The sequence below is a fragment of the Diabrotica virgifera genome, chromosome 4, assembly GCF_917563875.1.
Source record: "Diabrotica virgifera virgifera chromosome 4, PGI_DIABVI_V3a".
NCBI lineage: Eukaryota > Metazoa > Arthropoda > Insecta > Coleoptera > Chrysomelidae > Diabrotica > Diabrotica virgifera.
In genome coordinates, this window is record NC_065446.1 from 140,774,418 (window position 1) to 140,800,753 (window position 26,336).

At 31.1% G+C, this 26,336-nt stretch overlaps 2 protein-coding genes across 2 annotated transcripts in view; one reads left to right on the forward strand and one right to left on the reverse strand.

Moving 5' to 3' along the window:
- The window catches only part of LOC114335268 (uncharacterized), a 511,010-nt gene that overhangs the window by 451,533 nt on the left and 33,141 nt on the right, over positions 1-26,336 (reverse strand). The gene's annotated exons all lie outside the window — the stretch shown is intronic.
- The window catches only part of LOC114344638 (actin-binding Rho-activating protein), a 55,268-nt gene continuing 36,808 nt past the window's right edge, over positions 7,877-26,336 (forward strand). Inside the window, exon 1 of the mRNA XM_028295465.2 lies at positions 7,877-8,095. Coding sequence (XP_028151266.1) covers positions 8,063-8,095 — 33 coding nt within the window. The 5' untranslated portion in view covers positions 7,877-8,062. The remainder of the gene's footprint in view (positions 8,096-26,336) is intronic.

The window sequence follows — 26,336 nt, forward strand, 5'->3', positions numbered from 1 at the left end:
TCGTATTTTTTAGCCACTCTGTTTTCCTCATTGATCAAATTTTCGTAGTTTCTTAACATCAACCGCAATTCTTTTTCTTTCCCTTCTCCACATATCAATTTTCTGTCTTTTTTCTCAGATTCTTCACACATGTTTACCGTGCATTCTGCATCCTCGTTTGCATATACCTCCTCTTCAAATACCACTGTTTCAATCATATTCTTTTCACTTTCATTTTTTAGCTTTATTTCTTCTTCTCCTGAGCCCGTCTCTTCTTTTGAGGAATCCCAGGTTTCCTTTGTTTCTGATACTCTCAAATTTTCTTCTTCTGGGCTCAACTCTTCTTTTGAGGAGCCACAGGTTTCATTTTCTTTTATCTTTTTCTGACCTTTTCTCCTTTTTCTTCTTTGTCCTTGCTTCGCTGCCAAATTCATTTCCACTGTTTGTTCTTTACCTGATTCGTCCGTATTTTGTTTCTCATGTTCCTTGTCCTGTTCTTTTTCTTTTTCTTCTGTTAGTTTCATCGTATTATTTTTAAAATCTATCACTACATGTTTTTCTGCCAATTCGTCCACTCCTACTATCATGTCATGTGACATGTTTGGCATTATTACACATTGTAGTGCATACATATTCTTGCCCAGTCGTACCATTACTCGTATGCCTTCATTTATAGTTGCCAATGTCCGTTTGTTTGCGCCCACTAAATTTACCCTAGGTATTTTATAAATTAAATTTGTTAAGTTAACTTCTTCTATTAGTTTTCTGTTGACCAATGTTATTTCAGATCCAGTGTCTATCATAATTTTAATTGGTTTCTCGTTGATAAATCCATCCACAAATTTTAAATTAACTCCATTTTTCTTTTCGTTGTTTCCTGCCAATTTAATAAACTCCTTGGGGTGACAAAAGATTCCTGTTTGATTTTTGGTTTTTAGTGAGCGCCGTCGTGAAAAGACGCCGGTTGCTCATCGTTGTTTATATTTTCGTCATAATGTCTCTCTCCGTCATATTCATCTGTCTGGGTATTATTTACTTCTCTTCTATTTTCTCTTGGTCTGTCGGATCTGTTTCGGTTTTCTCGATATCCCTGTTCATTTTGTCTACCATTATTTCTGTTTTCTTGATTTGAGCATGTGGTGTTTCTATTCTGGTATTCTCGATTTCTGTCCTCATTCCATTGCCTATTTCTTTGTTCATAATTTCCTCTTCCGTTGTCTCTATTTTCGTTTTCCCTTCTGGGATTAAAATCTCGTCTTGTATAGTCCCTCCTATTTTGATTTCTATCTCTGTAATCTTGTGTTTCTCGGGGCCTGTAATCTTCTCGCGACCTTCTTGATTTTCTTTCTCTTAGACGTGATTCTCTTATTTGTAGGAATTGGCATAAACTATCTATGTCTTTGTAATTTTGCAATGTGATATGGTCTTCCAGCGTTTCCTCGAAATGTCTTGCAATCAGTTCGACTAATTGTTCCGATGAGTAATTATATTGTAAATGTTTTGCCTTATTGTAAATTTGCAAAGCATATGTCCTTTCTGATACACCCATCCTATCATTGTATTTCCCATTTTGCAATTCCTTGTTAATTTCCAATTGTTGGACCTTTCCCCAGAAATAATTCAAAAATTTTTGTTCAAATTGTTGCCAATTGCCGAATTCTTCTTCTTTACTATCGAACCATAGGCTTGCTTCATATTTGAGATGGTTTCTGATAGTTTCTTTTGCTGTATCGAAATTTCCGATGTGTTGTATTTTCTTTTTCATGCTATTAATGAACGGCACTGGGTGTAATCTTCTTACATCCCCGCCAAACCTTATCTTCACGTCATCTGTGCTATGTATAACCATTTCTCTTCTTTCTCCGACATTTTGTTGCGTATTGATTTCCGCAATCTTTCTTTCCACTTCTTCTATGTCTGCTTGAATAGCGTTTTGCAACTTGTTTTCCAAACTTTCCATTTCTTTTTTCTGGCAATTCGTTAACTCCTTCATTTTATTTTGAATTTTCATTTCTTGTTCTTTCATGTGGTCCTTCATTCTCATTTCTTGTTTTTGCATGTGATCTTTAATTCTCATTTCATACTTTTCTATGCGTTCCTCTATTTTCTTATTGTTCTCTTCTATCGCTTGTTTTGTTTCCTGTTGATTGTCATCCATTTTTTTCTCCACTTTATCCATTTTCTGATCCAATTTTTGTTGTGTTTCATCCATTTTTCGATCCACTTTTCGTTGATTGTCATCCAGTTTTTGTAACTGGAGTTGCATCAGTTGTAATAGTTTATCTATTCCTGATAATTCTTGCTGTTCTGATGCCATGATTGTCGTGTCTAAAATATCTTCTTGGTCTGAATGTTCTTTTTGTTTTTTGTTGTCCTTGCTTTGGCTTCTTGTCACAGACATTTGTTTTCAAGAAGTATTATCCCCGCCAAATATGAAATTTTACTAGTATGTTACCAAGACGACTTTTTTTTTACCCAAATATTATAAATTGTCAATAAATATATCAAATGTAAATATCGTAAAAATAAAATATTAAATCAGTTATGTAAAATTTGTACCTAAAGAGATCTAAAATTTTATGTTATCAAATGTAAGTATCTCACTTTTTACCACAGGCATATAAATTTTCAAATACCGGCTTTACTCTTTCTATCCTTCAAATTTGCCACTAGAAATACTTTACAATGCTTTCCACGTTGGACGACAGTTGATGTGATCTTTATTATTGATATGAGATAATATTCTTATATGTTACTTAATTTAATCAATGGATTAATACTAATCTAATTAATTAACCAGATCACATATCAATATGTTTTCAATCTCAGGGCGAATTATAAATTAATTACTTACTTCCGTGGCTTCTAAATATTTCTTAATGGTTCCTAATCGGGATAGAAAAGAAAAGAGTAAAAAAAATACACATATGGGTTACAATTATAATCAAAATATTTTTTATTTTATTTAAAAAGGCAATCAATGCTTAATATTTGCTATTTCTTATTATTCTTAAACATAACATTTACAAATGGGAATCTTATTTCCTTTTGGTTTTCAATTGAAAGTTTTTATTAACATTTAACTATTAGGAGTTATTAGGAACAACTCTATTTAAGTTTGATGAAGCTTTTCTGATATTATTGATTATGTTATTCAATTTTTTATGTGGAATTTAATACGAAAACCCATACATTCATGTCCAAACAAATGAGACTGACCTTTTCCTGGTGAACTGAAAATGTCCTCACACAAGACCCTTTCCTGCTATCCTTGGCTGCGATCAAACCTCGTCCTGGCTTCCAGTAATGTTCTCCTCTGAAACTAGCTCGTATAGCTCTCGTTTCCTGCTTCTGTCGTGATGCTGTGTTCTACCTTTTTCGAAACTGCAATCAGCTACCGGGAAATCTTGGCTCAAGGAGGTTCTTTTACTCTCAACCTGGCCTACCTCTCGTTCCGCGATAGATACTCCACACTCACGGAACTACACCGGCTTTCTCACTCTCCGTACACTACCGTCTACTACTCGACTTCACTTCTCGACAGCTCAAAACATTCTGCTCTCACTTTGTCATCCATTCCCCTACTTTCTAAATATCCCTTCCAGATTCACAAATCAATTTTCCACCACCAACTCTCATTCGTAATATTCCTCAAAACCAATTTTTAATCTTTCTAAATATGCTTAATGGATTTCAAAAGAAAATATTTAATTCCCATTCTAAAATACTTTCTAACTATTTACAAATTTTAATGACCTATTCTCTCTTTCAAATGAGTCTTATTTAGCATAGGCTAATGATCGAAACCTTCCGCGAAAAACGATAATGAACTATCATCTATTTCACTGAGTTTTATTTAGCATAGGCTAATGATCGACCTTCCGAGAAGAACGATAATGGTACGCGTCATTCACTTTGTTTATCTAAGCACATTGTTCCGAGTTTCGTACGCTTATTCTAATCACTTCTTAAAATTACATATAACAATTTGTTGTATACAGGTTGTTTTAAATTTATATGCCCGTGGTTGAGAAAATTGAAATTATTTTATATTAAATTGAATTTTGTTTATAATTATCAAAATTTAATTTTCATATCAAATAGAAATATAACAATATATATATATATATATATATATATATATATATATATATATATATATATGAAAAACAAAAAAACAAAAGATGTAAATCTTTGAAACACACTCAGTGATCAAAGATCTAAGTTATTGGTTTACCGACCAAACGTAACTAAATCAAACAAATGAAATAGAGAATGTGGAAAAATCCCCTTACGAACAATTCACACATCCACCATTTCAGGTTGGGAAAAATTTCTTGAATAGAATCAAAGATCCAAACACCTGTTCTTAGAAATGTGTTTCGCCCTCTTCAACCTCTCTGGGCTTATCAATAAAGATGAGAGGTTGAATATCTTTAGACACATTCCATCAAAAAACAACATTCGAGACCCAGACATAGCAGGAGCGTATATCTATATATTATATATATTATGTATATATATTTTTCCACATTCTCTATTTCATTTGTTTGATATATATATATATATATATATATATATATATATATATATATATATTAAAGGATATTAAGTTATTTGCCAATGATTTTTCTTTTCTATGTATATATATATATATATATATATATATATATATATATATATATATATATATATATATATATATATAAACTAGAAATGATCACAGCTGATTAGTTAATTATCAATTTACAAATTATTCGGGTAACATTATACTGCAATTCTTTTTGTTAATGCATTAAAAAACCAACATCAACTTACTGAACAAGTTGCAAAAAAGTTGACAATCTATGACTCATGTTCTCCTAAACTTTATTGCTTGCCTAAAATCCATAAATTGGACGTTCCTCTCAGGCCTATTGTATAGCCTCAGCCTCCTGATATATTAAATGCTGCCTTTGAATATCGCAATAATTATAATTCTAAAGACACATTTACCTTTGTCAATGCTGTTAGGGGAATGCAGTTGCCAAAATATTATGTTTTGATTTCTTTGGATGTGGTTTCGTTATTTACAAACATTCCACTAAATATGGTCACGGACATTATAGAATCAAATTGGAACCTTATAAAAGACTACACGACATTATCCAAAGGTAATTTTTTGCTAATTCTCAGGTTCATTTTTAACAACACTTATTTCAGTTTCAATGAAAAATTTTACTCCCAAATTTTTGGAACACCTATGGGTTCCCCGATTAGTCCAATCCTTGCTACTATTGTAACTGATCATCTCTTAGATAATGTGATCACGCAATTACCTTTTGAATTACCATTTTTATATAAATATGTCGATGACATCATATGTGCAGTTCCATCTAGTCACATCAATACCACATTAAACATTTTTAATTCATTCAATGAACATCTTCAGTTTACAATTGAAACCGAGACAGATCTTAGTATACCATTTTTAGACACAAAGGTAATAAGAACAAATGACAATATTATGTCATTGGATTAGTACCAGAAGCCAACAGCATCGGGCAGGTATATGAATTACTTTTCAAACCATACCACTCGTCAAAAATATAATACAGTATTAGGTATGAAAAACAGGGTAATGTCCATTGTTGATGATAATTTGTTACAAAAAAATCTGGACATATACAAAATTTTTCGAAACAACGGCTATCCTAAAAATATTTTAAAAAACTCATTTACAGCAGTAATTTCTATGATGGCCCTGTCCTTGATTCTAACAATGAGTCAATCAAAAAACTTCCCTTTATTAATGGTCTAACTCATTCTGTCATATCCATATTTAAATATGTTCCCAATATTAATATAGCTAAATACAATACCATGAATAGCAAACAACTTTTTTCGAAAATTAAAGACCCAGTACCAGCCTTATATAGGAGTAATGTGGTACAGTCGAACCCGCTTATTAGAATACCGGTTAAAGGGATATCCTCGTTTAAGGAATAAAAATTTGAGGTCCCAAAACGGTTTTACTATGCATACTTGATCGGTTATTAGAATATCCCTGTTATAGGAATACTTTTGCTTGGCACGAAGAGAATTGCAATAAGCGGGTTCGACTGTATATGAAATACCGTGTCTAGGATGTGAAAAAAGCTACATTGGCCATACTTCGCAATGGTTAAAACAACGCATCACACAACATAAAAGTGATTGCCGCCTAGGAAAAAATACTTGTGCAGTAGTCGAGCACTATGAAAACACCGGTCATCTGCTAAACTACAACAATGCTCGTATTTTGGCACAGACTGAAAATTACAAAAGTAGATTATTTTTGGAGATGTATCATATCAACAAAAATAAACAAACTTTAAGTTATAAAACAGACACGGGGCAATTAAGCAACATATATTGCAATATATTGAACAAAATTTAAAACTACACTCACCTTAATGATTAATCATACCAACTAGCCTTAATGATTAGTTAAAGAAATAGTATTCCTCTAATGTTTTCTTACATTATTATTTTTTGCATTTCAGATAACTTTTACTTGTTCCATCTTATTTATTGTTAACGAAGGTGCTCAAAGACATTTAAATATTAACATGAATTTTGTTATATTTACATATACATCAGTAATAATGTTATTTTAATGTCAATTTTATTTATGTGTGAAATCTTTTAATTTCTGTAAGTATTGTAAATCTAAGTGTACGTCAGTTTTTTCAAATGTTTGTTTTTTACAGTAACTCCCGATGAAGCTATAAAATAAATGGCGAAATATTGAGCTTTAGAAAAAACAAAGATTTTTATTGAATATAGACCACATACCCGATATTTCCAACATACTTATATATATATATACATATATATACATATATATAAAACAGACTGAAATAGAGTATGTGGAAAAATCCCCTTACGAACAATTCACACATCCACCATTTTAAACCATTAACCTTGGATCTTTTGATCATTGAGTGTGTTTCAAAGATCTACATCTTTTGTTTATATATATATATATATATATATATATATATATATATATATATACATATCTAATCTCTTTATAATCAAGTTTATAAATGATTCTAAGGTTAGCATAAAACGTCTTTATAACAAAGTTCTGTGGCAAAACGTTTCTTTGTCTAATGGCATCTCTCTATCAACACACACACACCCACCCACACACACACAAACACACACACACACACACACACATACACACACACACACACACACCCACACCCACACCCACACCCACACCCACACCCACACCCACACACACACACACACACACACACACACACACACAAACACACAAATACACACACACACACACACACACACACACACACACACACACACACACACACACACACACACACACACACACACACACACACACACACACACACACACACACACACACACACACACACACACACACACACACACACACACACACACACACACACACACACACACACACACACACACACACACACACACACACACACACGCACGCACGCACGCACGCACGCACGCACGCACGCACGCACGCACGCACGCACGCACGCACGCACGCACACACGCACGCACGCACGCACGCACGCACACTCTAAACAATGTAGTAACTAGTGTCACCAATAATGCTCAACGGCAACAAATGTATAAAAATTACATAAACACCTAATGACATCTGAATAACGCATAGTTTAATTTAGCAAAAACACAACGCCAACGTTCGCACTCAAGTCCAAACAAATACTTAAACACTTGCTAATATTCCCAAAATTTCAGAAAATTCCGAAAGAATGAGTGAGCGCAAAGAGAATTTGAAAATATGTGCGAACGCCTGACGTCACTGGACGTTCAACGTCGTTCACGTCTTAGTTCGCTATATTTTTGCACATTCCACGCTGCCAGAATATAAACGTTGTTTGGACATAATATCGTTACATTCATTATTTCGCCGGCTGAACAAAAACATCACAACAGGAATTTTCATTCTGAAAACTTAGTGATACCGAGTGAGACTGTGAAGTGACTTTGTACTTTCTGTTCGTTCAAAAAAAGTTCGTAAGCGTTCTTAAAGATGTCTGCCTGTGTTAATGAAAGAGTGTTTGTAGTAAGTTTACTTAATTTTCCAAAAATATCTTAAACTTATTTCAAAACTTTATGCTCCAGATTTTTGAATGTTGCATTATTTTTAAAAACTTTTGGATGTTTCTTGTTTTTCTAGAATCTTGTTTAAAACAAAATGAACAAGATTTTAGCTTAGAATTACCATTCTTGTTTTTGGTAATTTATGGCTTTAAGTAATGTGACATTTGCGTGTACTTTTCCATTAATATTTGCAATTTACCAAATTTGTTGATCTTCTTATTATAACTTCTTGTTCGAATTGCATTGATGAAACTTTTAGTTTGGGTTTGTCTATATAAAACATTATATTCTCCGCAATCAAGCATATATGAGCAATAATTTTACTTGTCGACCACTTTTGTAGTGGGGGGTCCAAGGATTGTAACCAAATGTTAGTATATTATTGTACCTACCTTAAAAAGTAGCTACTATAGCAATTTTTTAGCCCCCTAGGTGACCCTGGGCCTGAGATATACCCATCAAGCCCTTAGCGTAGTACAAGGTCTCATTTTTCTTATTTTAATATTAGGTACCTTTGTGATGAAATAATTTGCAACACTGCAAAAGGTACATTGTGTTTTATATGTTAAGAACAACGAAAAGAAACCTTACAAAATTGTATGATTTTCAAATAATTGTCAAAATTTAACTAAACAAGGAACAAAAAATGTATAAACTGACAAATCAAATGGTTTTAAATGCATTCAAACGAGCATTTGCAAATTAAAATCCATCCAATAAACTCGAAGAAACAGCTGTTTAAAAATAGCCAGTTTTTCGAAAATCGCATTTTTTGTCATCACCTAAAAATCTCAAATTACCTAAAAATTTAAGTGAATATACAACAATATCTACTTATTAGACTTCTTGGCCTGAGCCTTTTACTTTTTTTTACCGCCTGAAAATGGACCGCTTTTTGCTTAATAACTAAGCCATCATACGTTGTCGTTAATGATATTTATCTCTCATCGGTTTGATTATTCTGCGATATTTCAATTCAAGGAATTATTAAAATAGATGACAAAACTTAAATATTAAGCTTTTAGTGAGGCTTTAGGTGGTCGGGAACTAAACTTTTTAGGTAGTTTTAATTTTAACTTTAATCTGACGTAATGAATACATGCAGCATGCAGGCTAGTACTGCTGGCATTATAAAGTCACAAACTATGCGTCACTGCATAAGATAGCCTCCGGAAGGTGGCACAAAGCCATAACGGATGCACAAAGAGTAGAAAAAATATAATAATACAAAAAATTTATAATAATATTTAACTATTTTGATTGGGAAATAAGCCATAATAAAATACAAAATATTACTATATTAAACAAAAATGTTGTTGCTTAGTAAAAAATTCTTCTAATAATTTATTTAATCTCACTCACTTATATCGGTAATTCAGACAATATATTATACACTTTAAAGTAGAAGAATTTAAAACGATATTGCCAATATTTATGAGTTGCGTATTTATTGATAATATCATTTTAAAGTCTTCTACTTTAAAATGTATAATATATGTCTGAATTGCCGATATAAATGAATCGGATTAAATAAATTATTGGAAGAATTTTTTACTAAGCAACAACATTTTTGTTTAATTTATATTAGTAATATTTTGTATTTTGACAACGACATCCGAGTGCAGATATGAAATGACGAAAGACTATATAAATATTTGAGGTGTTAATGGATAGAAGTACGGCATACTGAATGTAGTAACTTAGAAAGAAAGGAGCAGTAGAATAGAAGCAAAAAAATACAGAGTATGTCTGTAATTTGGAATAAATTCAAATACTAATTGTTAAAGTGTACTGAAATACTGATAAGTATTTCAAATCGAAATTTTTTACATACAATAATAATGTATACAGGGTGTCCCAATTTAGAGATATGACGTTATCGTTGATTTTTTTAAATGGCAACACTGTCATTTTGATAGCAATTTTGATAAGGTGTGTAAAGTTATACATGATTGCAAAATATCAAATTTTTATAACTTACCATTTAAAAGTTAATAAAAAATAACAAAGTTATGAATAACAAGTACTTAATCAAATAATTGAATTTAATTATTTCAATTAAGCAAATGCTCATAATGTTGTCCATTATGAGCATTTAGGACATTTTGAATATTTAGATAGATATTGTCAAATAGTCACTGGGTAACATTATGAGCATTTGCTTAATTGAAGAATACTAATACTACCAAGAAACTCAAGAAGAAATTATTAATATAATAATTTTTCAAAGTTCTTTGACAATGGTCCGACAAAAAATAATTCATAATCAACCAGAAAATTTCAATCTATAAAAAGAAATAAGTATTTTTTTAAGTAAATACTTTGTTAATAACAGGAAAATCACAAATAAATATATTTTTTCCTTTTTCTAAAACTATTTCCGGAGTGGAAATAGAAACGTCAAACATTAGAGTTAAAATAATACACACTAGGGGAGTGCATATAGATTTTCACTTTGGAAAAAGTCAAACAAGATAGAATTTTTTGTAATTTCATTAAGAAATGTTTAATAAACAACATATCAAAAAGTTCTACTCGAGAAGTGGGTGCTTCATTTTTTATTAAACAAATGAACTGCGAAAATAGATATTTTTTAAATAACTCCGAAAATATAAATTTTTGAAAAAAATGACTTGGCCAATGAAAAATTCAGAAAATTTTACAAAAAAACCTTATATAAAGATTTTTCTAAAATTAAATCTGTAGCTTCTATAATTTTTTATTTATAACGCTAAAGTCACCTTTCTCACACATTGCCGCACTGTAAACGAGCCTGCGGCGAAGTGCACGGTTGAGTTTTTTAATGTAATTCTTGAACTAATCGATCAAATGAAATTTTACAAATTGAACATGAAAGAAGAATAATTAAGCTATCTTAAATTTATAATAAAAAGAAACAAAATATATGAGCATAAGTACAGTGTGGGCTGAAAGTGAGACTTACATGAATTTTGTTTAAAAATTATTTAAAAATGTGTAACTAATACAATTTTTCTTATAAAACTCTCAATTTTTCGCAACTTACCTTTCAATCATCTTACTAAACGATGTTTCATTCAAAAAAAATCTCAAAAATTTAATTCAAATGATACGACGACGTCTCAAAAAATGTAACTTTGGAAAGCTTCATAGTTTTACATAATTAACACCAATTTAAGAAGGTATTACGCAATTTTCAACAGATCTATTACAGTTTTATAGGTGTTTTTTTAAGCTCAGGATGTAGTCTTTAAAATACACTAAATTATTTTACTTTTGAAATGAAATAAAATATTTCTTTTTGAGAAAATTAAGAAAGATATCAAAAATGTAATACCAAAAACCGAAAATTACCAGCTAAAAAATGTTTATACAACGTGATCAAAACTTTTTTCTGTAAAACTTATCTAAAATACATTTAATAATAAGCTTCAACAATAATAAATGTTCAACCAAAAAAAATTTTTTTTAGCTCATACAGTATGTCTGCGTAACTTGGAACCTATTGATAACTTTTTTATTATCAGTCTTACGAAAAAAAGGTGTTCTTTATAAAATACTCTGCATCCTATGTGATCTAAGATGCAACCATCAAATATAAGATTTTATTAATTTTATACGAGGTATGTCAAAAAATACGAATTTCACTCAAGAGTAAAGTACCTTTATATTTCACAATATCAATAATTGTTATAAAGAAAAGTTGTTTGGAGTTAAAAAATATGTTTCGATGTTCAACTACATCCTTCTAATTAAAATATTGTGAATAATAAAGGCACTTGACAAGAAAAATTCATATTTTTTACATACCTCGTATAAAACTGAAAAAGTTTGATATCTGATGGTTGTATCATAGATTTTAGACCAGGTAGAGCATTTTATGAAGAATAACTTTTTTTCGTAAAATTGATAATACAATAATTACAATAATTGTAATAAAATCATGATGGGTATCCGCAATTTAATAAACAATTTAATTTTTTTTTATTAGAATAATGTTATTGTATATTAAAACATAGTTTTTAATTTCAAACAACTTTTCATAATAGCATTTTTTGATATTCTGGAATAAAAAGGTACTTTACTCTTTAAATAAATTCATACTTTTGACATAACTCGTATAAAATTGATAAAATTTGATATCTGGTGGTTGAGTTTTAGATTTTTGACTATCCAGAATATTTTATGAAGAATAACTTTTTTTCGTAAAATTGGTAATAAAAAAGTTTTCCATATTTTTCCTAGCTACGCAAACATACTGTATAAGAGCTTCTGTATAAGAATTTTCAAATTGTAATGCCATATTCGTATTCAGCATAACCAAAAACAAAATAGAAACATATTTGATCAAAGTAAAATGATGAATTCAACGATATTTTTAAATTATTTATACAAAACAATTATTATTGTTTAAACAATTAATAAACAATTAGCGGCCAAATCTGCGAGTAGAAATTTTTACTTTAACATGTATATAAACTAACAAAAAAGGTTTTAGAAAAATATAAGCTTGTTTGAATTATTTCGAAAGAATGCATGTTTTCGTTCTAATTGCACTCCCCTACACTATAAGTACAAAAAATAAGCCAAAAATGGGTAGCCAGATTCCTATTAAATATGCAAAAAAACCAATTTCTTTCAAATCTCACAAAAAAGTGTGAGTGAATATGCCGAACAATGTACAATTTAAGAAGCTTAAGAAATCAAGATCAATTTCAGGAACATACAGTATTGGAATAGCCTTCGTGCCCAGAAAAAGTATTTCTATATCCGAGATATCTAACTGATCAATGGAGGCTAGTAGAAACGTTTTGGGACCTCAAATTTCCATTCCTTAAAGCGGGATATTCCTATAACCAGAATTATAATAAAAGTGGGTTAGACTGTATATCTTAAAAGAGCAAATATAAGACAATAAATACAAGATGTCCAATATTAAGATACCAAACTTCAAACAGGTTGTGACCTTATTGACCTTCAAGATCCAACATTGTTGTCTCGTAAAGTATATTGTTATCTCGCAAATCAATCGAGGGAGAAATATGTCATTTTCTCATGTATTGCACACTGTACTTTTTCTATGGATGCGGTTTTGTCAAGAGTTTAAACTTCAAAATTAAATAATTTAGGTGCTCTGTGCTCTTAAGTATATTATATGCATAAATTGAAACAAAATACATATTATACAGTTGAGTCCGCGTATCTTTACCCGTGCGTCATCATTTAAAGCATACGAAATAAGTCTATGATAAGTCGGAAATTGAAATTTACTAAACGCAACAGCAAGTGAGAGTAAGTGACTTGCTGTTGCGTTTAGTAAATTTCAATTTCCGACTTATCATCGACTTATTTCGTATGCTTTAAATCATGACGCACGGGTAAAGATTCGCGGACTCAACTGTACATGTAGGTATTTAATATTCTTAATGTCCGACTGGTCTATTATTTGACAAATAATGAGATTATTTCGAAGTCTATTAAGTACGATGTAACGCCCAAGGGCGTGTTAGTGAAAAGTAACTCCCTAAGGCCTATTAAAAAATAACGAGTTAAATACTGTCAAGTTGACAAATAAGACTCTAAGGCCCAGTTGTTCAGTGGTAGGTTAAAATTTTGGTTAGCTAACGTAGTTTAAATTTTAACCAATATTTTAACCCTCCTAGCGTTTTTCGGTGGTTTAAACCAAGTTAAGAAAATCTCGGTTAGCTAACCACTTTTTTCTTCTGTTGACAGCAGTAACTGTACTTGCGCATGTGCAATTCGAGAAATAATGATTAAATTTGACAGAAAAATAAATAAAAAACAATTTCATAACCAAATTTATAAAAATGATTAATTCAATATCAAGTTAGGAATCTTTATTTAGTTCCCAACGTTTACCTCGGTTTCATAACAGAATATACCATTACAATTACTGGGACGACTTAGACTTTTTTGCCGATTTGGTTTGTCAAAGACCACGGTGTTATCACTATTAGAACATATTGACCAGGAAATAAGAAGTCAAACTGTTAAATAATGATTTTGCTGTATAGAGAAATAATATATCTGTTTAAAATATTACTGGAAATCATGCATTAAATCCTGTTACTGTATGTGTAAACATATGAATAGGTACCTGTTACAGTTATAATATATTTAAATATAATATTTCCTTATAATTCCTTCTTAACGATAATAATTTATACTTTCGATAATAATACATAATAATTTCTTTATAATAATAAGAAAGTATTTTTTCTACGACCGTTTAATAACATGCTCATTATTCGCTATTTTTCATAGATAATAGCACCGATTACTTTACCCGTGAGTAATATTTCATTACTCATGGGCTGACGTTACTCCCGGGTCATTACTCACGGGCTGAAGTTAGATGCAAGTGGCGCATTCCACTTTTAATATTAATCGTATATAAACTGCAAATAAAATTACTTAAACTTGTTTATTTAGTACAATAATTATTGTAATTTATATCAATAATTATCTTCGAAAAATTTTTAAAGGAATTTTAACTGTAACAATGTCAGTATATTTTTTACGTTTATATCTTGTTTACTAAAAATTTTGACGTTTATCATTAATTTATTTTAGTGACAGTGACATTAGCGCATTTTGTTTGTGTTAATTGGAATTAACTAATATTGTGTTTATTTTTTAAACCATATTGTGTTAAATATGTTATAACATATTGTATAATAGTTATATTACTATATTATATATAGGTAAATGTAAATATACATTATAACTTTAATGAAATACGTCCACCGATAATAGCCAATTGCTATTTATTAGATTCATTGACGGTAGGTACAAATTTATGCTTATAATTTTTCTGAGACGACTAGAACATGGATTGACTATTTCTTGTTGTATTTTTACAATACATAAGAATTTGGTAATAGTAGGCAGCCAATTATTCAGCCACGTATTAGGGGTAAACAGCATTTAGGAATTTTTGTAAATTATTATAATTTAAATATCGAGTAGTTTATTCGAGTATATTTTTTACTAATTAAAATAAAAAAAAAGGTCGTAGAAAAAGTATAGTATTCTACTCGCATGTAATGGCTATTACTCACTCTGATGAATTACGATCATCGTGAGTAATAGCCGTCATTACATGCTCGTTGAATAATATACTATTATAATACTTCCCGCGATATAAACAAAATAAAAATAACATATCCCAACCAAATGCCATTGACTGTCAATAGTATTTGACCGAACTAATCTATTCTGTCAGCCAAAATAAACATAATTTTACCCTTATGCATTCACTGCACCCACGCGCAAGCTTTAACCACAAAATTCGGAGTTAAACCATCTAACGAGGATCGGTTAAAATCTTGGTTAACTTAAACGGGTTTAAGCTCTAACCTAGTATTAAAAAGCCGATTAACCATGAATATTTCGGTGACCGAAAAATAAATAGGTTAACCCAGCACTGAAAAACCGGCCCTAAGTAAAACTATGGTTACCACAATTACGTTACGACTATTTCTGGTAAATGTACTTATTTGAAAACTAATTAATTCAAAATTCATTCAAATTTTTTGCATATCAAGAATAATTTAGTCGGACATTAAACGTTGAAGGCACCACGGGTATTATAATAATAACGCTTTCGGTCAACGTATATACCTCGGGCCGAAGGCCTTCGGTCTATACACCATTGACCTCAAGCGTTATTATCCTTATAATACCCTTGGTACCTTAATAACTATAAAATTTATATACTTTATTTATTTAAAATTCTAATTAACAGTTATTTTTGAATAGTTTTGAACGGTAATTCCTGGTAAGTTTTTCTTCAACACATTTTGTTTGACAACATTAATTGTGTTTGTATTGTGCATGTTACCATGAAAACGGCGATGATGTGGAAAACTGCAGAGAACCCGTGAGAAAAATTATTTTTCTACGACCGTTTAATAACAAGCTCATTATTCGCTATTTTTCATAGATAATAGCACCCATTACTGTACCCGTGAGTAATAATTCATTACTCACGGGATGAAGTTATTCAGGGGTCATTACTCACGGGCTGAAGTTAGATTCAAGTGACGCATGCTACTTTTAATATTAAGCGTATATAGACTGCAAATAAAATTACTTAAAGTTGTTTATTTAATACAATAATTATTGTAATTTATATCAATAATTAACTTCGAAAACTTTTTAAGGAATTTTAACTGTAACAATGTCAGTATATTTTTTACGTTTATATCTTGTTTACTAAAAATTTTGACGTTTATTATTTATTTTAGTGACAGTGACATTAGCTCAATTTGTTTATGTTAAATGGAATTTATAACTAATATTGTGTTTATTTTTCAAGTTATATTGTGTTAAATATGTTATAACATATTATTATGTATAGTTATATTATTATATTATATATAGTTAAAAGTAAATATACCTTATAACTAGAGATGCACAAGTTTGACTTGAATGTTTGAACTTGACTTGAGTTTGACTTAATTTCAAGTCAAACTCAAGTCAATCCCTCTAACAAATAATTCAAGTCAATTCAAACTGGTTAACGTACAGGATTGAAAATTCAAACTGTTTGTCCAACTAGTTTGAAAGAGTTTGAAAAATAATTTATTTCGTAGATATACCTTTTTGTTGAGGTAGACATGTCAGTTGCCAATTAAGATAAGAAATTTAATAATACATTGACTGCCATATAAATCATCCTTTAGTTCCAATAATTTTAGTATTTGTTTCCCCCTACTCATTTTTATAAATCATGTACAATAGAACACTGATACTTTCACAGTATGTAAACTATTTAAGCACGCACAACAAAATTAAATAAAAAAAATACTAAATGAACAGTTTTTGGTTTAAATGAGATCTAGCTATTTTAATAATTTTCTGCTTTTATAACCGATAACAATAAACACCGGCACCGTCTTCAACGACAGAACGAAAGTCATAAAAAAAGGTTTAGGAAAGTTAAAAAGGGAGAAAACAAAGAACCTAAAAATCTGTTTTCGTACCAACCCCTTTTTAAGCATGTTAATTCCTTGAAATTTTATGGTCAAATTTGGATTATCTACATTTTTTCAATACAAACGTCCCAGAATCTCATAACATGTGGTGTGTGTACTAAAAGTATATAAGTCAAGCTGCGTAAGTGAAAGCGCAAGGTACTAACAGTATAAGTTGACTGGTACATACTCTTAATACAAAGTAGGGATGGCGGTTTTTGACAAAACACCGGTTTTCGGTTATACCGGTGTTTTTGCTTACGGTTTAACCTGGGGGTTCTAACAGGCCAAAAAACCGGTTTTTCAAAAAACCGGTTTTCGGTTTTTTTAATATGTTACATTTACAAAATACATCTTTCAAATGGGATTTAAAAAAAATAATATCAACATAAATGTTTTACTTAAAAATAAATTGGATAATGCAATTTATCTTTTATTTCTACTACCATCAAAAAAGTTTATCATGTATTACTTTTAACATTTTTCTATATTTGTATAATAGGTACATTTTAACTCGTTTAATACTTCCTGTATGGGTGTATCGTTTTGAAAACATAGGGAAATCCTTGGATTCCATAAATCCATAATTCGATATTCATAGTCAGAACATTATTTTTGGTAATCAGAAAAAGTCATTCACTCACTTTCAATGTCAAGCGTCAAGTGTGAAAAGTAGATGGTGTTTGCGTCTACTTCAACCAGATCACTTCTTATGTAAATATTATGATTACAAATACCTTTTCAACGAAATATTATAATAAAATTTAATTGTTTCTGGCTGATGTGAGTTTGCACTTTCAGTTTGCTTCTGTATTTATAAAATAAAATTTGAATTATGGTTTTGTTTAGAATAATTACTTGAGAATAATAATTATGAGTGGGATCCAAAATAATACCTAACTTAATCCTAATCACCGTAAAAACCTAATAACCGTTTTTTTTCTAAGAAAAAACCGGTTATAACCGGAACAAAAAACAACCGGTAAAACCGGTTACTGCGAAGTAAAAAAACCGGTTTTACGTTAAAACCGGTAGGTTTTTCCCATCCCTAATACAAAGCAGACTTTTGAAATTAAAAGTTGTACTGTTGGAATAAAATTAATATTTATACATGAAAAACAGGCTATTGACTTATACTCTTAGTACAGAAATGATTAATAAACGTTCAAAATTCAAAATATAGAAGAATCCCGAAAGGTCCATTTTATGACATACTATACTCTTAGTACATAGCACGTGAGATTTTATATAGATTATTTGTATTTTTCAATTTAATTATATATAAAGACAACATTTTCACTTTAAAAAAATTCCATCATTTTTTGACCGTAACTTCAAAATTAATGTGTACATTAATGGGGACAAAAATGTTATTTTGGCCAAACGCTTAGTTTAGCATAAACAGACCAAAGACGGTTAGTCGGCGCTTAGTCTACAATTGCGAAAGTGTTATGAATGGCAGTTATGAATATATGGCAGTTATGGATGGGAGTTAAGAATGGCAGTTATGAATGGTAGTTAAGAATGGCAGTTATGAATATAACGGCGCTTGGTCGAGTTATGCATAATGCTCTCCTTTTAAAGAATTAGTTCATTGCTTGTGTTTTTATAACGCTGTTCTTTATTTTTACATAATAGAAGTATGTATGCACTTTGCAATTTTCATTGTTTTGAAATCACCTGCCGCAACATCAAATAAATCAGTATATTTATTTTTCTTAATTAATACTGCTTCGACTACAGATTGTTTCTCTTAATTTTTGCAGTGGGAATACCTTCAATATCAGACTCAATTTGTTCTGGTACTGATTCTGAACCGAAAAATATAAAAATTCAGATATTATCTTCCAAAGCCTCACACTTCAAAACGAGCGTACTAAACAAGCCAAACATGGACGTCTAAATATGAACTACAAACTAATTTGCGGAGTAGCAGAGTACAGATTCAGACCTATCCAAATAAGTCACAACAAAATCCGTACGCTCTCAATTAGAATTGGAAACAAACACGTTAAAACTGTTTGAAGAAGTTTGATTTCAAGTCAAACCTAAAGATATCGAAATCAAGTCAAGTCAAACTTTTTTACAATAACAGTTTGATTTTCAAGTGAAGTCAAGTTTGTTGAATAAAATCAAACTAGTTTGAGTTGATGCATCTCTACTTATAACTATTGAAATACGTCCACCGACAACAGATATTTTCCTATTTATTAGATCAATTGACAGTATGTACAAATTTAAGATTATAATTTTTCGGAAACGTATATAACTTATAGTGACTATTTCCAGTTGTATTTTTACAATAAATAGAGGAAAGTCGCCAATTATGGAATACCATTTTGTTTTGGGGATATAAAATAATACCTTTATAGAAATGAAAACAATTTAATGTTATGACACATCACTCATACATTTTTATGTTTAATTAAAAGCCTTCTATTAAATATCTTAATTAACAAAAAAAAATCGATCAAAAAAAAACAAAATCTCAAATGAGTAACCAAATATGGAATAGGTACCCATATATGGAATATAGGCATAAACCAACGTATCAATAACAAAAATAGACATAAACATCTGAGATCAAATAAATTTAAATAAGAAAATTGTGAAAAATGAAAGAAGTAGCTTAATTCACTTGCAGACATCACAGATCCATGTATGAAATTCTGGACCAGCACAATCATAATGAGCCCGCTTACACTTAATCTAATATTCCATAATTAGGCACCAACGACTGTCCATATTTGGATTTGTATATTAGTTCAAACTAGTATCAACATTTTTTCAAGTCGTAATGTTTTAATTACAGAAGGTCATAAAATATCAAAGTAAAGGTACTACCTATTGATATATGCAATAGCATAACAAGTCTGTATTCATGCATGTTAACCAATAATATTCGTTGAATATATTTACTTTTAAAATTTTCTGCAAGACGATAAATCAAAACGCGCCTGTCAGACACGTATCGTTCGCGCATCAGACACAAAGCTGTGAATACGATAATAAAGAGAGCGACTGAAATAGAGGATGGTCTTGTAGTGCGCTTCCAACTTATATTTTCGGAGAAATCAAGGAATTCCATATTAGGGCACTATTCCATATTTGGATACTTTCCTCTAATAATTTGGTAATAGTAGGCAACCAATTATTCAGCCACGTACTAGGGGTAAATAGCATTTAGGTATTCTTGTAAATTATTATAATTTAAATCTGGAGTAGTTTGTAATTAAATTTTTTACTAATTAAAATAAAAAAAGGTCGTAGAAAAGGTATAGTATTCTACTCGCATGTAGTGGCTATTACTCACTCTGATGAATTACGACACTCGCCTACGGCTCGTGTCGCAAACTTCATCATCGTGAGTAATAGCCATCATTACATGCTCTTTGAATAATATTCTATTCTCGCTGCAATGGCCGACTTTTCTCACTGCATGAGAAATTGTTCGTTTTGAATGTATATAAGTAGTAAGAGAAGTTGCACATTGTATGGTATCCATCTTCTTTAAGTACCGTGCCCAAATTTTAGGCGTGGGTAGCTTCCATGACAATTTGGCGATATCGTTCTCGATCTTGTGCGGCATGTAATAGTTGATATGCTGATAACCCAGTCCATTGACGAAGGTCTCGGAGCCATGAATATTTTTTCCTACCAACTCCTCTTTTTCCGTCGATTTTTTGGCATCCATAGAAAAATGTAATTTCCATTACAATTAATTGTAACTTAATCCCATGAAGCCCAGTCGGGATAGCATTTGACCTTGCATTACGAGCTGCCCCAAATTTCATTTTTCTAATTTTTGGGGGGGTCAATAGTAGCATAAATTTAAAATCTCGACTGAATTTGACCGTTGTATTAGCCGCCATTTTGATTTTAAACGAGAACCGTTTTAGCTCAATATCTCCGCAATGTTCAACTTTTCGGCAAAAAGTGTAGCCACTGAAATTGTTGAAAATACGATTTTCTATAATTTCGTTTATTATAATTTTTTCGTGCGGTCGGTATTTTCCGAGGTTTGGGGGAAATAGTGACAGTTAGAGCATAATTATTGATTTATTGATTTATCTCGTTTATTATTAGTTTTACAATAAATTTGAGCCTATACAAAAATGATAAAAATTAAATTTTGTACAATTTGGATCTCTTTAATTTTTTTGATAAAATTAATATTTAAGGTAGTACTTATGCGGTAAAGCTGCGAGCCTAAAACCTGATTGATTATAAAATATAGCAATTGTTTTTGTTAATATATCCGCCATTTTCAACTTTTCGACAAAAAGTGTAAGGACTGAAATTGTTGCAATTACGATTTACTACAATTTTTTGAGAGAACCAGTGCCGGGTCTACAAGAGGGGGTGTGATGAAAAAATTCCCCCCAAAAGGGTCCAACATTTAAAAAAATTGTTGAAATATTGAAATATGTTAGCTGACATGAAACTTAAATATCGACAGACAAATTCATTCAATGAAACCCGCTATTTAATAAAATTAAGTGAACTTAATGCATATAAGTTATTATTTATGTCTTTTTTGTACTTAGTTTGATTGGTGGTTCATTGGAAATTTCAAAAATTGTATAAAATATAATTCTCTTGATTTTTGTTTATTTACAATTATGTTGTAAATTTAATAATAAATGGGACAATCAAATAATTATGCTTCCCCTTCCCTTCCACTATTTCCCCTTAATTCGGAGAATGTTGATCGCATAAAAAAATTATGGAAAATAAATTGTAGGAAATTGTGTTTCCAACAATTTTAGTTGCGTTTTTGTCAAAAGTTGAAAATGGCGGAGATATTAAAGAATAACAGTTCTCCTTTAAAATCAATATGGCGGCTAATGCAACCGCGGAATTCAGTTGAGATTTCAAATTTACACAACTATTGATCTCCCCTAAAGGATAGAATTATAAAATTTGGGGCAAGTTTCAATTCAGTAATTATGTTCCCCCACCACTTTTTACTATTTTCCCACTTAACTCGGAAAATATCAACCGCATGAAAAAAATTGTAAAAAAGAAATTGTAGGAAATCATATTTGGAACAATTTTAGTTGAAAATGGCGTAGATATTGAACAAAAACAATAATTGCTACAAAATAAATCAGGTCATAAATCAGGTCATAAATTAACTTTAGCAAAAAAATGAAAGAAATCAAAATTATGTAAATTTAATTCTCTCTATTTTTGTATAGCAACATTTTTGTCGTAATCAACGAGATAATTCAATAATTATGCTCTAACTGTCACTATTTTCCGCCATAACTCGGAAAATATCGACGGCACGAAAAATTTGTTAGAATAGAAATGATAAAAAATTACATTTTCAACAATTTTGGTTGTTATACTTTTTGTCGAAAAGTTGAAAATGGCGGAGCTATTGAGCAAAAACGGTTCTGATTTAAAATTAAGATGGCGGCTAACGCAACAGGGGAATTCAGTCGAGATTTTAAATTTACACTACTATTGATACCCCCTAAATATTAGAAAAATAAAATTTGGGGCAGCTCCTAATGCAAGGTTAGGTCTGTTATTCGTCTAACCCGACTGAAGCAAAACGGTTTTTTTGCACATTTAAACATCATGCATGCCATAAGAAAACAGTTTCAGAACCTTTTCAGTAAATATATCATTAATATTTCAGTTTGCAATGAACCATAATAATTATCTTAGATAACATAAATAACGTGCCTGATAAACTGCCGCTAAAATTACAAAAAATTCAACTTGTTCCTTTGTATCAAAAACCAATTTTTTATTAGTCTATAAAACAAGTGTACAGTAATAATGTTTGACGAGGAATGTAGTGATTTGTTAAAAAAAGATTTATGGCCAATAATTTGGTATTATGAAAAATACACAAATCCGTGCCAAAAGCTTTACACAATGTTTTTATTTTACAAATTTTTAGTAGCAACTCAAAAAGTGTCTGAAATAAAAGTAGCTAAACTATCAGTAAAGAAATGAAACATCAATTCCACAAAGACCTTGAAAGATCATATATAACTAATAACTGTGATAATCATATTTATGAATTGTTTAATTACAAGAATATCCATAAAACAACTTGGATATCACCAAATGGAAACACCAGAAACCAATTTGACCATGTTATAATTGACAGAGACCCAGGCCGAAGAAGAATATTCTGGCTCCGAAATCTCCGAGAATGGCGTCAAGGAGACATCCGCTACTTTGTTTCGAGCTGCCCTAGACAAGGTTATTATTTCCAAAACGATCGCCAACGTTCGATAAACCGGCAGGTTCACTAATAGGTCTGGATCCCGCGTATGAAAAAAAAGTTGATTAATAGCAAGCTGAAAATTTGTTAATAGCTTAAGGGTGTCTTGTCGGATAAACTTTGATATATGGGAACACTGGAACAGTGGCAGTTTTAATTGTGGAACAGGTTAAAAATTTGGAACGGTCAGACCACGAAAACGGCACATTTATTTTGTCCGACAGAACAGACTTAAACTCTCCGAACAGAGATTAAACTCTCATGCAAAAATCAGACTGCTATTTATCACCTGTCATAATTCCTGTCATTTGACATTTTCTACATGTTCCACTCATTAAAACGACCATTTGGTGATAAATAGCAGTCTGATTTTTGCACGAGAGTTTAATCTCTGTTCGGAGAGTTTAAGTCTGTTCTGTCGGACAAAATACATTTGCCGGTTTCGTGGTCTGACCGATCCAAATTTGTAACCAGTTCCACAATTAAAACTTCCCCTGTTCCAGTGTTCCCATATATCAAAGTTTGTGCGACTAGACACCCTTAAGCTATTAACAAATTTTCAGCTTGCTATTAATCAACTTTTTTTTCATATGCGGGATCCAGACCTATAATCACATTGCCATTAATATCACTATGGATGAGGCAAGTGCGCAAAGGAAAATGATTTAAAATGGAAAATGCCAACGTGAAAGTGAATATACTATGTTATGGAGATGATACTCTTCTATTAGAGAAAAAAGGACGATCTTTAAAGGCCCTTACATCAGGATTAGCACAATTAGAAGATTAACACAATTATATTATATAGAGAACAAAAATTCCTAAATATTAGTGTGTAGAGTCAAGGATACATGACAAGAGCAGTTTGCAAGAACAAAAATGGGGCAATTATCAGCGAGAAAGAGGAAATAATTAAAAGGTGGAAGGAGTATTTTCAAGACCTCCTTTACCCAGAAAAAGAACAAAACCAGGATGAAGAAATAATTCACCACACAGCAGAACAACTAGTTGAGCAACCAACATTGGAAGAAACGATCAACGTCATAAATCATTTGAAAAATAACAAAGCACCTGGCACAGATGGAATAACTGCAGAACTGATAAAGAATGGTGGACAGGTGCTATGGAAGCGTATCCATAAACTAATCGACACTAGAAGTTATCCCAGAAGATTGAACAGTAGGAATCATACTTCCTATTTACAAAGGGGGAGACAAACGGCTCTGCAAAAATAACAGGGGCATAACAGTTTTAAATGTCGTCTACAAAATATTATCATGAATTATATACAGTCGCCTGGAATCGTTTTCGGAAGAAATGATTGGTGAATACCAATGTGGTTTCAGGCCAAAGAGGTCAGCTATAGACCAAATACATATGTTAAGAACTATACATGAAAGATGTGTTGAATATAATATACCAATTTACAACTTGTATATCGATTTCAAACAGGCGTTTGATGGAGTAGATTGACAAAAGATGTTAAAGCAACTATTTATTTTAGGGATACCCAATAAGTTACTTAAATTTATACGGATGACTATGGAGGGTTCCAAAGCTATGGTGAAAATAAATGGAGATATGACAGAGGCGTTTGATATTGAAAATGGAGTTAGACAAGGTGATGCCTTATCAACAACATATATAATCAAATTCCCTTCTACCTATTGGTGTAGGGATTACAATAATAACTTAGATATTGTGTACAAATTTACGCCACTGACTTCTATTTAATGCCAATACTTTTGCTTCTTTCCAGGATTTGCCTCTCTTTTGTAGAACTTTTCCAATAGCTTGGTCCCATGTTTCTCTTGGTCTTCCTCTCTTCCTCTTGATATTTACTTTCGCTTCCCAAATCATTTTTACCGGTCTTCTATCATCTAGTCTTTGTAAATGTCCCCACCAGCTGATTTGTCTTTTTTCTATGAATTCTAAGATTGATTCCACCTCCAGATCCTCCCTTATCTGCTCATTTCTTGCCCTGTCAAGTCTTGTGATTCCTCTCGCTCTTCTTAGGTACTTCATTTCCGTCGCTTGTAGTCTGCTCTTCTGCCTCTCTGTTAATGTCCACGATTCACAACCGAAGGTGAGTATGGGTCTATATATTGACTTAAATACTTTCATTTTTGTACTTTGCGCTATTTCCTTTTTTCCTATAAAGTTGTGTTCATTGCATAATATGAATTTATTGCTTTCTCTATACGTTTATCAATTTCTAAACCTTGTTGACCTGAATCTTCAATTTTTACACCTAGGTATTCGAAGCATTCAACTTGTATTTGTATACCATTGATCTGTATACTCACGTTTTCTTTAGTTTCTGCTATTACCATCACTTTTGTTTTTGTTAGGTTTAGTTTCATGCCACTTTCTTCTAATATTTCACTCCACGTTTGTAAGTTTTCTTGTAGGTCCTTTTCTTTTGTGCCTTATCAACAACACTTTTTAATCTAACTTTAGAAGCTGTTGTTAGAAAATTGGATATAAACGGCTGTATTAATACAAGATCTATGCAAATATGCGCATATGCGGATGATGTTGCCATAATAAGCCGCAACAAAATGCTATTAAGCGAAAAAGCTATAGAGCTGAAACAGGAAGCTGCTACGTTTGGTCTATATATAAATGAAAGCAAAACAAAATATATGGAGTGCACAAAGTCGAATCAACATGAGAATCTGAAGGTAGACAACCATACCTACGAATATGCCTCCACTTTTCCCTACCTAGGCTCAATAATAAATGACAACATCAGTCAAGAAATACAAGCACGGATTCATAGCGGTAATAAGTGCTTTTATGCATACAAAGACTTAATGAAGAGTAAATTACTGAACCGTGAGTCTAAGCTTAAAATCTACAAAACAGTAATTAGGCCAGTCGTCACATATGGATGTGAAACGTGGACCGTCTAAACCAATGATGAAAATCAACTGAGAATATTTGAGCGCAAAATACTAAGGAAGATGTTTGGACCA